Source organism: Argentina silus, assembly GCF_951799395.1.
Source record: "Argentina silus genome assembly, chromosome: 6".
NCBI classification, from domain to species: domain Eukaryota; kingdom Metazoa; phylum Chordata; class Actinopteri; order Argentiniformes; family Argentinidae; genus Argentina; species Argentina silus.
This window is the reverse complement of record NC_139660.1, coordinates 18,803,126-18,821,999: the sequence shown is the minus strand read 5'-3', so window position 1 is coordinate 18,821,999 and position 18,874 is coordinate 18,803,126. Positions and strand designations below refer to the sequence as shown.

Genomic DNA, 18,874 nt, shown 5'->3' with positions numbered 1-18,874 from the left:
GTGTTCAATAGCGTATTAATGCTATTTAGATAACATCGTGACACAATAGGCCTATCAATCTATCAATAACACCATATTAGACACCACGATTACATGCAATACACACAAGACAGACTACAAACACCGGATGAAACTACATATTGTATATTTTACACTATATCTTTTACCCATAAAATCGTATTCAAATAAAATATTTCAGGGACACAGCGACAGGCGTGCAGCGCTCCGTTTTGCGTGCAACAGAGCGACATTATCCCGACTAGCGTGAGCAGTGAGCGCACGGCGCACCGCGCACCTCCACCCATGGCGATCAGGCTCTTACCTGAGCTGTCCATGGTACTGCAGTCCTCCTCTCGCAGTGGGGCTGCCTTCGGTCCTCCAAGGGTTGCTGCTATCGAGCCGCTGCCGTGAATGCTGCCTCCTCTCCCCCCGCTACTGAAGTCACCGCTGCTATCGACCAACTGCAAAGATTCATAGCCATCGTAACTGGTCTTTTTCTTATAGCCACCCAGCAGGCTCATGAGCACGGCGCCGTGGATTTTTGAATTACATAAAAAAATAAAGATAAAACAGCTAGTGAATGCACATGTCCCGGACGACAAATCTCCGATTTAGCCTATGTTTAAAAACAAATAATCCGCCAGATAGTCACACCGTCTCCGTGCTTTCTCTCGGATAGCAAGAGGAAGACACTGTCATCAGGACCGCATTTACTACGCCGCACATCCACTGCCAGTCCCTGTTGAGTTAATGGGTCCTTTCAGGCTCTCTGCTGGCTGGAAGCCAATCCTGACAAAGCCGTGTCGGCGGTAGGTGACTGAGGATTGCCTGTTCTATTGTTAGATTTCCAACGCAGTAATATTTATAGCAAATAAATAATCATTTCAGATTGCATGTCTGTGGAAGAGATTTAGGCACAGGCTATGCCTAAGAAATTATATTAACACATCTCTCCGACATATTTCAACAGCCTGTAGCCTAATGCACATTACAAATCTAACGCATTCTGTAATAGTTCTCAATAAGCGTGATAGAAAAATAAAGAAGTTATTTCAAATAAAGATTATTTTTCAATATACTGTATGTCTATCTCTGCGATCTCACTGCTGAGGGGCTATAATTCAAGCACTGCATGGCCGCTGTCCACGCTACACTACCTTCACAGGGGATAATAAAGGAATTAAAGTGGTGAAGTCTTTTAGTCAGCACTGTACGACAGCACAGTGCTTTGTCAGTCAGGGCACTTCACTCAGAAGATAATTAAGGTTCTAGACGTTCCCCAGAAGGAAGATTTACCCCCTATGTCAGCGACTTGGCGTTCTGCAACATGCTTCCCTCCCTTTGGCCCTATCCCCTGGCAACTAAGGGGTTGCATGGTTGCTCAGAGGAGGACTTGAGCCTGGGAAACCCTTCAGAAGAGAAGCCCCGGACTGAAAGCACAGCGGGAAGGCAATGTCAGAGAGAAAAATGATGCCCACATAACCGGACACAAAGTACCGCTTCCATTGTTGGATCCAGTTTCCCGAAAAGCCCAAAGCCAGCCTACAGCATTTACACTTGATGCTCTTTTAGGGCATGCAGTATCCAATGGAAATGCTTCTATCATAAACAATGTCAATGTCAAAGCCTCTTGGCCTCCTCGTGTCTTATGATCTGCCCTGGTTGGTATCACATCTGTGTGACACCTGTATGGGACTCACGTAGGTAATCCATTTTGTGACTATATAGAGCACATGCCTGTTAACGACAGCTCTTACTTTTTTCATTTGCGATCCATGTTTTTTCAAAAGGAAAACCAATGACACTGTAATAACAGCGTACATCCATGCAGAAACTGGGGGAGGACAATCATAAACATGGTACACAACAGTAGCGATTATATAACATTACTTAATTTACATTGCAACATTACATAACTTACTTAATCATCTCCCTATAGCTTTAAATGCCACATTCATTCATTTCCAAACAGGGTTAAACCATTTGGGCCTGTCATGGGATGTTAATAGCACACCCTGGGTTAAGGAGAGGTTATACTTTAACAAAGATCTTGTGATGTTTTACAAGGCCATCACCTCATAAAAAGTTTATTTCACCTTGTTGGCTATGCCTGTTCAAAAGCTGCTCTTTCTCTCTCTCTGTGTGTGTGTGTGTGTGTGTGTGTGTGTGTGTGTGTGTGTGCTTTCAGTGTGGAAGCTGCTCTCTCTCTACAGTGTGGTACATTGTTTCCTAATACATGTTGGATTAAACATTCTGTGTTTTAATGCACATCATATTAACTGTAGGATTTGTCTTTCAAAATGGCCCTGTCCAGCCAACTATCCAGCCATTCTTTCCAATATGCTGACAGAGAATACGTTTTTCTGCTGAATTCAGTGGATTTCTTGTCATCTAAGGGTGAATCATGGATTAATCATCCTCCCACTGGTTAAAGCATTATTAGCCCCTGGAATCTGCTAGATAGGGTTCACTGACTGACAGACTGTAAATCACTTGAGCTGTGTATAGTATTGTCCATGCAGCTATTATTCTAAATGCATGGACATGGATGAATGAAATTAGATAGATAGATACTGTATTGTCCTCAGAAAGGACATTTATGAGTAAACCAGTAAGTTAAATATGGCATCCAGAATATATCATCATCTATACGTATTCATAAAATGCATTAATGTAAGAGGTCCATTTCTCTTAATTATGGCCATATCAATTATCAAATGTTAAGCCATCACACCTACACTGGTTGCTGGCAGATAACGGTCCTGATCTAAGCCTCCCTGGTCTCAATCAGAGCATTAATTGCCTTCAAAACAAGGCTCTGGCAACGATAACGTCGTGTCATCGTCCGGTTGAACGGTGTTACTGGTCTGGAAACGGAAAACGGCCGTCTGATGTGATGTGACCGTGCTCCACAAGGACAGTGAGAGGCACGACTCTGCCAGCCGAGAACACAAAACAGCGACATCGCCTGCCTTGGATGATGCGAGGGATTTCCCTTGAATTCTGGCTCAGCAAAAAAAAATTCTCCTTTCAATTTAACTTGATTAATTTCAGAACGAGAACAATTAGATGGTATTTCTTTGATTCATTTAAATATCTTTTTTCTAGGTCCCTTTGCCAACCTCCGATAAACGCGCATTCAGCGTTAAAACGTGAATCAGCTCTGGTAGTATGACACTGTAGTTAGCTATTTTTAGCTAAGGAACACAAACCTACGCATTTGGATGATTAGGTTAGAATGTGGGTGAAATATCAACAACTGTCAGCAAATAGGTATATTATAGAAATGTCATTCATTTCAATGAATGAAAATAGCCTAATGACTCATCTCATGTTTAGCCTAAATATTCCATGTCATTTTGCATTCGGTGCGGTTATTGCAGAAGGATCCATACATTTCAAATGAGTAGCCTTACACGTTTTGGCTCATAATCAACACATCTATACAGAAAGGACTGAGCATCAACAGGACAAGTGCTGTTTCACGTCATATTACACGGGATGAGCGGGCTATGTTTTCCCATCATTACACCAATACTCGATTAAAGATATAGGCCTGCAGACTGATAAAACAGCTTCACTGACCAAATAGAAATAAACACTCGATGATGAGTCGATGACATTGGGATGTTCTAATAGTATGTTAAAACGCAGGTAGGCTACATTATACAGATGGCCCAACTACATGCAATAAATCTGTATAGGGATAAACAGGGGGTAAATGATCATTATGTAATATTCAAATCTCAACGGGAGACACACATCACACATTACGATGCTCCAGCCCAAGGTAGTCAGATATCTCCATCCAAATCTATATTTGATCGAATTATGTAAAAACAGCACCGCGTATCATACCTTTCAGAGCGCTTTCTGTCATTATATCTGGAACGCCGATCTCAGCTGTGGTGATGCGAGGAACCCAGCTGCGCTGAGAAATGCCGACCTTTGATTTGTCATTCGCCGCCAGTCAAAGGTCAAACCGATACGTCCTATCCCCAAGCCCTATAAATTGTTGCACGGTGTGATTGTCAGCTTCTGGGTTGGCTAAATTACTACAATTGAATGGATACATCACCATAGCATCATCAGCTTTTATTTCATGCGCGTTTCAATGAAACGCAACAACGACAATTCGCTGATCACCTAATGCTGTGGATAAGCCCATCAATCCGCGCACAAGCGTATTCAGATAGCATATGAATCTATACTGTAGAAATTGCGCAGTTTTGCGCTTGTGAATGCTACACTGTAGATCACGACTTGGTGTACCAATAAAATCATACGGTGAAAAACTTGGCAAGGAATCATGGACTGGACTGAATTAATTGAAATCACCTCGATCACATCTGCAGAGACAAAACTGTTGATGCTACACTCCCCCCTCCCCCATTCCCTCCCCTCCCTCCCCCCATGAGACAGGGAAGACAGCGATTGTGTACTTGGTAATGGTCTTTCTGTAAATTAGTGGGTATCTGATAAAAAATAGGGGGGTATTTGGTATCTGTGCGTTCATGTATTTGGTACCCAACCCAGGTGATATCCAGAAATATCCAGGTTGGATATCTGACATGACAAGTGTTTCTTCTAGGTACCACCTTAATAAGCCTGTTTCAAGTTAAATATATTTGTATGGGTAGTATATCTCAAATGTAGTGAACGGGGGGCCATTAGGAAGTCATCCCTGCTCCGTAATCCCTGCGATACACTCCGGGAGTTCCACCACAGCTGTAATGCACATGGGATTTACAGCACGGGGTGGGGGATTACAAGAGAGAGCGTATTCAGAAACACCTCCCTAGTGTTCAGTGTTGTTCACTACAACATCACACACACACACACACACACACACACACACACAGGTACACACACACACACACACACAGGTACACGTACACACACACACACACACACCTCTCCCTGCTGCTTACCAACCTCCCTGATCTCATATCAAAGGCCTTTTGATCAGAGAGAATCAGTGAGAGGGAGCCATCATACATAGCACCCATAGTGGAATATACAATTATATATACTATAGCAGTATAGTATCTCCTTAACATCACTGTAGTCTGCAGTGGCATTAATGGTGCATTTAAGTGCTCCTCTGAGCACTCTGAGCTTCCCACCAAGATTAAGCGTAGGATTTGGCGTGGAGCTCCCTATTGGCGAATTCTGAGATAGTTCCAAGTGGGAAACTCTCAGAGGCGCACGAGTTGCAGAGTTGGAAAAGTCCAAGTTCAGAGGAGCACTTGAATGCAGCCTAACTCACACCACCTGGTAGAAACCGGTAAGTCTCAGAACACTTAAATTCATGTCATAGAGAGCAATAACAGATAGACATAAAGGGTGTGTATGTAAAACATTGTGAATGAGGGTCATTCAGTCAGGACAGTGCGTGTGTAACAGAGGAGATCAGATGTTACTACTGGGATGCCCTGCCTGAGAATTGAAGACATGCATTAGCTCCCCTAAGGTAATGCCTAGGCTTTAGGAAGTTTGACTTTGAGCATGTCTATAGACCTGGTTTCAAACTCCTCTTCGGTCATACATGGCAGTCATGATGGAACCTCAACCTGTTGTTTGACCCTGAGATGGAAAGCAACAGTGAGCGAACTCTGAGAAAATATTTTTATTTTGTTCTTGGAAAATGGCATGTTTGGACAGGAATATGACGAGCATAGAAAACATTCACTGTGTGGTATTGCACAACAGAGGTGTGTGGCCATGTACAGTTGAAGAAAGGCTTTCAGAACCACATCACTCATTTAACAGTAGATGCTAAGTGGGATCCTTGGGACGATCCTACCCTAAACCCTAAACCCTAACCCTAATCCTTATAATCTGACCCTAACCCATGATGTCAGTCAGGCCATTCCAAGCATCCCAGTTAGCATTTACACTCATGACACGTGAGAGAGAATGTGACAGCCATATTGGACCTATTATGGTACAGTATAAACACACCAGCGACTGTTTGCATAGTGTCTTACTGAAATGTAACAATAACACATCTTCAACATCCTACACACACAATCCAGTCCATCTCTTTTAAGATACAGCCATTCAAATGTCTAGTTTATGATTGTTAAAGATTCTCATAACTTTCCAACATGTCATAAAAAAGTGTCTTATGAATATTATCTTATAAATCACCATATTAAAATCTTTGGTCCCATTTACAGCAATATGATTTATAGACCATAATGTCTTTGTATATTTTGGGCAAAAAAAATACATTTCGTTATAAGCATTAGCACACTAAAAACAAAGTAGCAACTTACAAATCATTTTTAAATTGAACAAAAAACACATAACATTTACACATTGATTACCCAAAAGCTTAGAGATTAAATTCTTCATTTCATGAAACTCTAAAAGTAAGCCACATTGCAAGGCGTCAACACACAAAATTAGATTTATATGACCGTCCACAATAGTCATTTCTAGTAACAGTAAATGTTTTACAGTAATCAACAATTCCGTAAGTACCGTTGGGAACAGGAAAAATATAAACTAATTTCTTTTCAAATATTGGAATGTAACAGTATTTAAGGCAACATTGAACCTGTGGAGGCTGGTGGAGGTAAAAATCAGTGGACGGGCTCATTGTAATGCACGGGATGGCATTCCTCATTCCATCCATTAACATGAGCCTGTCCTCCGATTTCTACCTCCACCAGCCTCCACTATGTCAGTGTCCTCAACTCTTAGTACTAGAAGGCCGTAACATGTGGAGGCTTTTGTCCCAGCCCAGCATGAACACACTCGATTCAGCTAGCCGTGGTCTTCATAACTAGTTAATCACTTGAATCAGATGTCATGAGACAAAACCCATCACACTGCGGCCCTCCAGGACAAGAGTGAAGAGTGTGTGTACGGGTGCGTGCATGCGCGCATGCGTGTGTGTGTGTGTGTGTGTGTGTGCGTGTGCAAAAGTATTTCGGCACTGAGATGACAGCAAAGACAATAGGCCCCAAACAAAATATCCTACAAATAATCTAGACTATGCATTTACATTACATTTACATTTATGGCATTTAGCAGACGCCCTTATCCAAAGCGACTTACAACAAATACATTTGTCTAAGTAAGTGAATGATCTATCCATCAGTCATCATAAGAAAAAATTATCTATGGTAGGACCAGGGGCTATTGTCAGTCACAATGCTAGAAGAAGGAAGAATTACCTTTTTTTTTTTCTTTCTTTTTTTAATTAATTTATTTACAGTCGAGAAACTGTACAGGGGGGTAGTGGAGATGTAGAGGTCTTTGGGAGGGACAGTTAAGATGTAGCCTGAAGAGATGGGTCTTCAATCTACGACGGAGGATAGGTTGTGACTCTGCAGTCCTGACAGCAGTGGGAAGCTCATTCCACCAGCGGGGCGCCAGGACAGTGAAAAGCTGTGACCGAGTAGCGTGGCTGCTGCATCCACGTAGAGGCGGCGGTGCCAGGCGGCCAGCCGAGGTGGAAGAGCAGAGTGATCGGGCAGGGGTTTGGGGGCTGACCATTGCTTGCAAGTAGGGAGGGGCTGTTCCCTTTGCCGCCCGGTAGGTCTTGAATCTGATGCGAGCTGCCACCGGGAGCCAGTGAAGGGTGCGAAGGAGGGGGGTGACATGGGAGAATTTTGCGAGATTGAACACCAGATGGGCGGCAGCATTCTGGATGAGCTGCAGAGGTCTGATGGCGGAGGCGGGGAGCCCGGCCAAGAGTCCGTTGCAGTAGTGCAACACACTATGTATATGCACTATGCAGTATATGTATACGCACTATGCAGGCTTCTTGCTGCTCATCTAATGTCCACAACAACTAATGCTTGATTGGCATATTACCTGACTATCAGTGTGGATATAACATCCCCATACAGCTGCCTGCTTTGACTCCTAGCTTTAAAAAGCCTGCATAGTGCATATCATAGAGTTATATACCTAGCATGTGCCTTCTCTAGTGATATAACTCTATGGTGCATTACACAAAGGTGCTGGAGGACTACCATTAGGGGGCACTCCTGTGCATGGCCTGTGCTTCCTTCCACTTTCCCTCTGCCCTCCTTCCCACAGAGAGCGGTCTCTCAGGGCAGTGGGACGCACTGGGCGTCTGGCTGGAGCGAGGGGATCTTGGTGCTAAGGAGGGAGCTGATGTAAGGCCAGATCCTGTCAGTCTCTGTGCCTGAGAAGGTGTGCAGGATGCCCTTGGCCCTGGGGAGCAACACAACAACTGACTGACTGGGGGTGGATGGATCATTAAGAGATTCACACACACACCCAACATTATACATGGACACAAAAGCTGGTCATGTCAAGTTGCAATTGTAATGACCGTCAGGGCTATAAAACAGGGTCATTGTTTTTTCACGAGGAATCCTTCCCCAGGAGACTTGTTTCCAGCTCAACAGCGAGAAACTGCATTTTGGTGCACTCTCAACCACATTATCTTAAGATTTGTACATTTTTGGCAACTCTGCGATTCACTTTCATTTGGGCCAGTTCGATAATGCCTCTTCCCCCAAAATGAACAAGCTGTCTCAATGCAATTCATGAATATCATAAGAGCATACAAATCATTCAACTGAGATGATCAGAATTCATTAATTCTTATTTGGTTTGTGACTCTTGAGCGCCTCTCTCCCTCTCTGTCTTCCCACTCCCAGTGCCCCTGTTTGCACACACACCTCCACATGGCCTCACATGGCCCTCCCTCCCTCCCCCCCTCCACTCTACCTTCAAACCACCTCCTTTCATTTCATATCACCGTCACAATATTCTGCAGGTAGGCTAAGTATATCGAAGGAGAGAAGCAAGCGTATAGCCTACATGCTGAAATAGTCTCCCAAAACCTCTTTATAACCCTGAAATATGATACGATATAGCCTCATCATTACCGGCGGAGAAATATGTGGAGAAAAGTGCAAACGCATTTTGAGACCTCATTGGTTAGTGAAGCATTTGTTGATACAAAATTGAGCTATTTGTGGACAGGTGAAAGTGCAGGACAGAGAGAGAAAGCGAGAGCAAGAGAGAGAGAGAGAGAGAGAGAGCGAGAGAGAGAGAGAAATGCGCTCAATGAAAAACATGATAAAGTAAACTGTTCTATCTTTGAGTGTGAGTGTCTCCATTTATGTTTACATTGTGCAGTTGGAGTATGTTTATGATTATGAGCCGTAGCTTATGAACTGATGTAATTCCACAAGGCATTGCACAGTGACAGGCTGACTACACAAGACTAGACTAGACTCGACCAGAAACAGACAAAGCTATTTAGAAGGCATTTAAAAAAAATGAGTCAGTGAAGTGTGGTGGACCTGGTGTTTCCTGTCTATGTATTATCAATGGTGTGAACTCACTTGTACAGGTCTATGACAGGCTTGGCCACGTCCTTGTAGTGCCTCAGTCTGGCGACTAGGGCCTCTGGTTTGTCATCGTCATGCTGGATCAGCAGCTCGCCACTGACGTCATCCCTGCCCTGAAGGGAAAAACATAACAGGGAGGGTAGGCTTACAGCTACAGCGGGGGTCTTAACTCACTTCAACTATACACAACTTTAGGAAACCCAGCTACTGTACCATGTAAACAATCAACTTGCAAACAGTAAAGTCACAAATCATAAGAATAAAGGAAACAACAAATATTAATCTGACAGCCTCCTGTGCTGGCTAGTGCTGTATGTGTATCCTGTTTTCTCAGTACACACACGCATGCACGTGCGCACACACACACACACACACACACACACACACACACACACACACACACACACACACACACACACACACACACACAGACACACACACACACACACGGAAATACATTTTTTTCGTTAAGGTTCAGGTTTAGGGTCAAGTATGGGGTCTGTCAATCAACGGAATGCTGGTCAGAAAAGTCCCTTCAGTCTCTCCCTGGTTCCTCACCTTCACACGCGGAGGGTTGTATTCCATGTTGTAGACTCTCCCGCTGGGTAGGTGGATCCACCTGTCACTCAGCCTGTCCTTCAGTGTCTCATAGGGGATGTTCAGGGTGATGACCACGTCTAGCTCACACGTACTGTTGAGGGCGTTGGCTTGGGCCAGGGTACGGGGGAACCCTGGGGAGATAGGCCCAGATGGTGGTGAGACAGAGGACCGGGGACTGTGTGTGTGTGTATGTGTGTGTGTGTGTGTGTGTGTGTGTGTGTGAGAGAGAGAGAGAGAGAGAGAGAGAGAGAATGTCATATTGCACTAAATGTGAGTGGATTGTTTATAGGACAAGCAAAAATGTGAGTGTATTATTGATATGACATCATAACATAATGCATCAAAACACCAGGTAGAGGTCATACGTGTTTGTGTACACATGCAACACCCTTATTTTTTTTTTGGGATGCCAATCCTCGGAACAAACCCATATTTATTCAACACAGACCATCTCTCAGGTAACTGTAAACTGGTTGTGTGACTGGCTTAGTGCTGTTGTCAGATTGAAAAGCTGCACTATTGTTTACAAATCTTACCCCATCGCCGGACCAGCTTGTTTCAACTTGTTTCTACTGGAGCACTTTGTTTTAGTTGTTTCTGGGTCAGGCAATGTTTTCGGTCAATGTTTCACGTGATCGTCGACTAGGTGGTGATGTTTAACAGTGAACTCAATCTCTCTGCTCAGGTCACGTCCTTGTCTGCCGTATGGTGAAAGCTCTCCAGGCCATTGTCTTACAACAGTGACTCCGCTGTACCACAACCCAACCACCCAGATCTCCCTGTCACATGTGTTTGATAGCCTTCCTCATGCCATTCCATGCATTACTATGAGCCCTGCTTATGATTTCTACCTCCACCAGCCTCCCCTGGTTCTTACCATCCAACAGCCAGCTGTGGCGGGTCATCTCCTCCAGCTTGGGCAGCAGCAGACGGGTCATGACATGGTCCGGCACCAGCAGGCCCTTCTTTATGTAGGTCTTAGCCAAAACACCAGCCTCTGAGATAGAGAGGGAGGGATGGAGGGAGAGAGAGAAAGGGAGAGAGAGAGATAGATAGACAGAGAGAGAGAGGGAAAGATAATAATAATAATAATAATAATAATAATAATAATAATATATGCCATTTAGCTGATGCTTTTATCCAAATCGACTTACACATTGCAGTGAGTGCATATATTTTTCAGTATATATGGTCCCAGACAGAGAAAGACAGAGGGAGGGAGAGGGAGAGAGAGAGAGAAAGAGAGAGACAGAAGAGTGGTTCTTAGCAAACACACCCAGGAATGCCCAGTGTGACTTTAACACCAGATTACACATTCACCATGGTTTCTTCATAGCAGACACATAACTACCCTTGTTAGACATATAACACCTCTCAACCAGAGTCCTTAATAATTAATTCATGTTATTGAATTCACCAACAACCAATCTGGGTTGTGTGAATGTCATTTCAGTGGCAAGAAAATAAGCAAATAAAGCTTTAATACATGTAGCAGCATGTGTTCATACAACAGTGACATTTAAGTCCATAAAAGCAAGTCGCGAAAAACGTGTTTAGTAAGGCACGGTTTTGAAGCTGTACCATAATTGCAACCATGCACACATGTTTCTGTTTTACTTGCCTAACTACAGAAATCATATTTCATTCGAGGGGTAAAGAGCTTGGCACACATTATAATCAATATGGGTTCCAGCGAATGGGCTTTTCAACTCCACTCAGAGAAGTTAAACACATCAGTGATGAAAATGAGCAGTAATCAGCACTAATACACTAGTATGGTAATTAGCTGAAATAACCAAGACCTTATAATAACTTTCTAATGACAAGCATAAATAATGCAATCCGTTATAAACGTTCTACTATTGTAGCAATACAGCCGCCCGTTAAACTCAAGAGAGAAGTCGCTAGTAATGGCTGGCACGTTAGAAAACATTATGGACAGTTTAAGTATTATCAGATAGTGCAGTTGTTTGCCCTGAAACTAGAACGCATTTTGGTATTTGGTTTCCTGAGTGGAGCAACGCCACTGTTACATTTTGACATGGTGCCAACATGGAAGCGACTCCACCTCGCCTGAACTTTTTGCTGAACTGCTTTGCTAATACTAAAACGTTAAACAGTCCAATAATACGAATACAAATACAACCATAACAAAACAACAATAGTAGTATTAGTATTACTATTCTTCTTCTTCTTCTTCTTCTTCTTATTATTATTATTATTATTATTATATTGAATGATCACATAAATCATGCAAATGTCTAGGCCATTTGGGGCCAGGTGCCGCTTAGAAAAAAGGGTAAATAGAGAAATGACGGTAATTATTTTTAAGAATAGGCTACCTGTATTTGCCGCAATGTTATCCCGCAGAAAGTCACCACTGGAGAGATGTTTCAGGCCAAAGCTTTGCGCAATTCTCTCGGATATGGTCCCCTTCCCTGACCCTGGTGGACCCATGATCACGGCTCGGAACAATTTGGCCATTTCCACTGCGAAATACCTGGCACACGTCGGAATCAATCTAGGAGACAAAATAGAGCTGAGTGTGTATTCATTGTAATATTACAAACAATAGCATCAACCTAAGGATCTTGCAATGTCTCCCGTTGTGTGCGCAATTGTGCACCCTACGGTGATACTGCAGTTAATTTCGGCTCTGTTCATGCAGGAGTGACCTGGTTGTGGGAGGAGTGACCAGCAGACAGCTACACTGTCCTTTTATTTATTTTCTTCTTCTTACTTGCCAAGTCTTTCAGTGTTCGTTAGCTGGTTATATAAACAATGCAAAATAGTTTGAGAGCCCCATTCAATCAGTCCGAATTCAGGGAAGTTGAGGATTTGATATCAGAAAGGCTGATAAACATAGCGACGGGACATCCGAATAGGCTATGGAAGGTAGCTTTTCAAGAATATTATGCTCACCTCCGATTTCTGCGTGTATCCTGCAAAACTGTCTATGCGCAATACCACAGATTGACTCAGACCAGCTAGAAGGGTTTATTTCTGCTCCCAATGAACACTTGCTTGGCTACGTCTTTAAGAAAGGGTTTTTCTCTGCGAATGAATGGAGGAGCTGCCACAACGCCCTATTTCTGAACGCCTCCCTGACACATCATCCTGAAAAAATGCGGACGGCTTGTGCGCAGGAACTACGCTTGGGAATGTGGTTACTGTAGTTTTCTTTTGTGACTGGGGTTTGGGGCATGAGGAATTCAGCGTTGAAATTTGAGTAGGCCTACTTGGCTGCATTTTGCCATAATGATGAATAAGTGAAGACTAAGCTGAAGTCTAAAAACAACCTAGTGGATACATTGTACGCCGTGGTGTCTGTTTCCACAAAAACAGTGACACTTTACGCCTGAGTGTCTGCCTCATTTGTCCTAATTGCATGGTTAACACGAACGATGTTGGGTAGGCTATGCAGCGTACCTGTGTATGAATTGCATACCTATGTATGGCATTAAGGCTATTATAGCGACCCTATATGACACTTTGGGTCTTGGACAGGTCCTTAGACACTGGGAAACAAGACTGAATTGTCATTGTCATTTTAAACAACAATATCATGATCGAAACCTGATCAAAAGGCACTAAACTGGCATATTGTTAATGTTATCTAGGCTTTAAGTCTGAAGGTCTGCACTGCACAGTGTACACGTTTTGCATCTTGTCCTAATTCCCCAATAATGCATTACATATTGGATTGATCCATTATTGATGTTCTATAATGAAACCTATCTGGGGAAATGAAAACAATTGAAAACAAAGTCTATTGCTATTAGTACCGGTTAGGCCTAGTTATTCATTTGCAAGTGTTAAGGGTAGACACTAGGAAAGTAGGATGATAATAATGTAGTCATTAATGGTAATAATTTGGTCCATCCTCCTCCTCAGTAGCCAATAAAGTTTCCCTGTGTGTATTGGTGAAAAAAACTCAAATGCAAGCACTTGTTGACAACAGAGTCGGTGCAATGGACTATCTCATTTCGGATGTCTGGCCATCATCTGCCGACCTAGTGCGCAGCGACACTGTCATTCCACGCAACGCAACATTTGCGCACCAAGGAATGTACTTGTTGCGAGCCATACGGAGGCGGCAGTGTCCTAAAGCTGTCAAATGCTGCGCGCAGCCCGTTCCTGTCTTCAGTCAATGGGACCTGCTAATTCATCAAAAGGAGATAAGTAACTTGAAAGATTAACATTTTACTCAAATAGTTGTGCGTCGAGACCCGGAAGCCTTTTTTTTATTATTTTGTCACATGGCTGAGAGATTTCAATAACAACAAAAAATGGCGTCAATCACGTTGTTCGATGTGGTCTTGCTGCGTCATTAAAAATATTCATGTAAACACGGGAATGAAACGCGAAAATTGCAAGTAAGTAATGCTATTATTTGTCAGATATTAAACTGTAACTGAAAATGAATAAGAATTGTTGATGTTAATTTCGATCCTTGGACGACATGGTATTTGTTTTTACCTAGAAAGGGGTGTGTGCAGGGCTGGGGCGTTAGCGTTTGGCTGCACAATAATAAGACTCAATAGATAACATGCTCTTTGACGTGTTGTTGTTATGGAACTGTAGAGTTATCAAAACAGAATGATAGTTTTCTGATTTTGAATACGATTACGGACTATTTACAAATATGTTTTGATATCTTTACTCTTGTTTTAATTACAGACTATACAAAACAGCAACAAGCTTTGAAAACATGGAGTTCAGTAGCTGAGTAGCCTAATTGAAATTCTTAAAGATATGCTTTGTTTTTCTTTGTCTATGACGACCCAGTGTTTTCATAGCAAGTATGTAAATTTAGTACCAGCTGGTTGGGTCTAGGACGCCTAGGCTATTTAGAGGAAGGCTACAGTATTATTGTCTATGGGGAGTTTTATATTCCCAGTTTTTAATTTACGCAAACCAATGTTGGGAAATTTATTTTCTCGATTTAACCTCTGTCTCAACGTTGCGCAGATGTTATTTTTTGATATGTTTGAGTTTTTGGCAAGTGCTCGTGCAGTCCTGTGATATCAGACAGAACCAGCTAATCGAGTTGTTTACATGAAAGCGCGGAGGGGCGGACAGAGGCAGGGAGGAGTCTCCGTCTGCGGGCTACGCGACTGGACTGCTGGAGAAGCTTCCCGCGCTGAGGGCGGAGCCTCAAGCAGGTCCCAAGAATCATAACAAGTCTGACGTCAGCGCTGTGGTTGGTATAAATTATGCAGTTCGAATCACACCATAAAAAAAAAAAAAGTTTAAATTCTATAAGGTTCATAGCCTACTCTGGATCACCAGCTCAATCGATTGATATCTTTATATCATGTTTAGAAAAGTAATGCCGCACTCATTGAACATCATTCCTTGAGTACTACAGGTTCTAGCTCATATAAATGAAGTGTATATATGCATTTTCAATTGTCACAGGATGTAATACCTCAGTTGTTCACATTTTGCTTGATGGACCACCATTTGCTAGTACATCTTATAGAGTGCGGCTTTAAAAACATTCAAACCATGAGTAAAATCCCCCTATTTATAGCATGGTTTGTTGGCATGGTCCCATTGGCAATATCACAGTGTGAGGATATCGTTGCCCCCAGTCCTCTCCTGACTGGCCGACCTGGCATCATGAAGATGGATGGGTTAGCGCTCTGGCATCCTGGGTGTGTTGAGTTGCATGGCGGTGCTGGAACTCAGACAGAGCTACTGGGCTCCTTCTTGGCAGCTAGACCTGACTGGCTGCCCTGGTCCAGTTATCACAGTGCTGATGCTGTCCATCTTAAAGGTACAGTACTGTGATAACTGAAGGATGGCTGCCACCTTGACACGCCTGATCCACCGTGTGGTGAATAAGGGGAACTGCAGCTGCTAGTGTACCAGAGGACAAGTGAGATCTTGGTAAAGGACAAGTGTTTTTTGTGCTTTGTTTTTGACCGAAAATGACATATTCACTGTTTGCTAAAACGATAAAGAAGGTACTAATTTTGATAGTTTTTGTTATTGAAAAGGATAGATTGAAAATAAATCTATGATTTGTTTAGGTAATTCACATTCTGATTAACAGTATGTTGTAAGGATATGATATTTGCATGCTATTTAATTAGGATGCTCATTTCATTTAAAGACTTTTTTTTTCTCTTGTATTACTTTATAAAATGAGGGAGAATACACTGCTGTATTAAGGCATTTTAGACATAATTAGTCATAATTTTGTATAATTGTTTTACAAAATAATTAGTCATCATTTTCTATAATTGTTTTACAAAATGTAAATAAAGTTACACTATGCTTGAGGTGTGTGGCTAACTGATACGGTTAATTACCAGAATTCTATAATGCATTTGTTAGTAGTTACAAAATGTGTTTCTTAAGAAGAAATCTTAAATGCAAGGTATTAAAAACATACCTACAAAACATACATTTAAAACGTAGCAATTTGTGACAAGATAATAAATGTATATGACAGAGATTGAGATTGTCAATAATTAGTAATAATGGCATAACAGTCATTAAATGAAGCCGAATGTGACTCTTAGTACATAAGTACAGAGTTAGTACAGAGGATTGTTCTGCACCTGTCGTTAACATGTTTCAGACATACTCAGAGCCAATGCGGAAATCCCCTCACACAGATAATGTAAAGGTCATGTCACAATTTTTCTTACTCTCTCTCCCCCCTCTTTCCCCCCTCTGTGCCTGTACGTGTCTCTCTCTCTCTCTCTGACTCACAACATTCAATATTAATACGTTATGTTTATCCTGAGTGATCCATGTACATCGTACGTGACATAATAAATTGTTTCATTAATCCCACAACAACAAATGCAGATACAACAACCAACACAAACTAAGTAAGAAAAACACTATGCATCTTCCATGAGGTATCTTCCTTCTGTGTTGAGGATTGGTAGTTGTGGATAGCTTCTGGTGGGCGTATCCCTTTCCTCATATGGTGGTGGAGCCACAGTTGGGGTTTTGTGTGAGAAAGGAGTATTCCCTGATCTCCCAGTTTCCTCTTCCAGGCTCTTATCCACTGCTTTATCTCTTATTCCTTTTACCAATGGGTTGTTCTTTTCAACCATTTGCACTGGAGTAGACGTCTTAGCTGAAGCCGCACCCATAATTGTTGTTCCTTCAACCGTTGACTTAGCTGAAGACACTTTTCCAGTAGGCACTTCCTTTGTTTACAGTTCAACTTCTTGGCTGAATGGTTGGTTACTTATTTTGTTGATTCTATATTAATGTCTTTAATCGACACATTCAGTCACCATACTAGTGTGAAACGTTCTTGCTCTGGCTATCTTCCTATCCAGAAGCTTACTTTCTAATCTCAACCCTAGTCTTCAGCACTTTGGCGGCGGGACAATTAAGCACTCCCTTGAGGGGACTCCACTGACCCAAGTAACTCAGGTTTGTGGAGGTGCGCCCGAGACAACTGCTCTAACCACCTCCGTGCCAAAAATAACAAATTAAAATAAAAAAGGTTCAGCAAAGACACCGAGATGCCTTTGCTGCTATGCCTGTCAGCAAGTCAGTTCCACACCCCACAATCATACACCTTTCAGACTCAGACGTCCCTCAGAAGGATGTTTGTCCTGTTAATTCTAGCCAAATCAATCCTCCTGTAAATATTAAACAAACCACCAACCACGCTACAATTAGAATATTCAGTTTAAATTGTGATATGATTATATCGCAGTCATGCAAAAGCTTTATATCATTTCACAGGTGATGCACACATAGTATTGTTCAAGTCGAAGCACGCAAAAATTAGAAACAGATTAGATTCTGTGCACTATAATTCACTACCATTATCTGTTAGTGGAAGAGACCGATCAATGAAAGAGAGAGAGAGAGAACGAGAGGATCGCCTTATCTTAATTAAGCAACTAGCCAAGCAATCACTCAATGGTTAATTATATTATTTTCACAATAAACTCAATCAAATCAATCATCCAATCAAATCATCAATCAAATCAATCATCCAATCAAATCATCAATCAATCAACCAATTAATCAAATCAGTAATTAATCAATCAATCAATTAATAATGTAATCAATCAAATCAGTAATCAATCAATCAATCAATTAACCCTTTAACAGATCACCAAATTAACCAACTAATCACCTAACCAATTAACCAAGAATCAATCAATCAAAATATACTACAGTTTGAATTCAATCACCTCATAGACTGCCGTCGAAATACCCCTTTAACCGGTGGAAATATTGTAGGAGACATGTGTGGCTAATCAGGTCAACTCCAGGCAATAGTGTGCACGACGGTGTCGAATGTGTCACAGTCACCTTGATAACTCCAATCTATCTCTCCACCTGTGCACCTGCGTTATAAACGTTCATAGGCTAGGTTGTAGCAACCTCATGATGGGTATAGGGTGGGCAAATTCGAGTATCATGTCTGGGCTGGGTATGCAAAAGTCTAAACCTATCGCTGTTACATTGAGCCGGGTGAATAGAATATAAATGCAGTCATCCGATATGCTGTATTAGAAATAAGGGCATACTCATTAAAAGATAATTTATAATCATGAACAAGCTGCCATCGCGTCATACTTACTGTAGCAAAGCTATTATGGGTTTGTGAGACATGTCTTACATACAGATACAGCGGGCACACTGACATAGTAGAGCCATTGAGATGGTTGAAAACACTTCAGTGACTACAAATGTTATTAGGAAATGTCGACCTACCCACAGTGTCTGGAAAGTAATGCAGTTGGTAATATATCAAACATGGCACGGGAAGTCCCTCCCTTCAAAAATAATCAACCTCCCGTATTCCATCTTTAGGAACCCTTGCGTTTCTTTCTTCCACGTGACATTACAAAGAAGATATGCTATTTTCCATTTTGTTGGACTGAGCAGTAATTTAATAGTAACATTAAGACGGGAAATTTGATGGGGCAGGA

At 42.1% G+C, this 18,874-nt stretch overlaps 2 protein-coding genes across 2 annotated transcripts in view; both read right to left on the bottom strand.

The window, feature by feature from the left end:
• Positions 1-521, bottom strand: part of dnajc6 (DnaJ (Hsp40) homolog, subfamily C, member 6) — a gene marked incomplete at both ends in the record, with an annotated part of 22,129 nt that extends 21,608 nt beyond the window's left edge. The window contains one exon of the mRNA XM_083671239.1: positions 323-521. Coding sequence (XP_083527365.1) covers positions 323-521 — 199 coding nt within the window. The remainder of the gene's footprint in view (positions 1-322) is intronic.
• Positions 522-5,614: 5,093 nt separating this feature from the next.
• Positions 5,615-13,001, bottom strand: ak4 (adenylate kinase 4). The gene is made up of 6 exons (XM_083671872.1): positions 12,870-13,001; positions 12,290-12,468; positions 10,825-10,944; positions 9,906-10,078; positions 9,342-9,460; positions 5,615-8,196 (listed from the first exon to the last, which is right to left on the bottom strand). The coding sequence occupies exons 2-6, from the start codon at positions 12,429-12,431 to the stop codon at positions 8,070-8,072; spliced, it is 681 nt and encodes a 226-aa protein (XP_083527998.1). The 5' UTR covers positions 12,432-12,468; positions 12,870-13,001; the 3' UTR covers positions 5,615-8,069.
• Between the last annotated feature and the right edge of the window lie 5,873 nt (positions 13,002-18,874).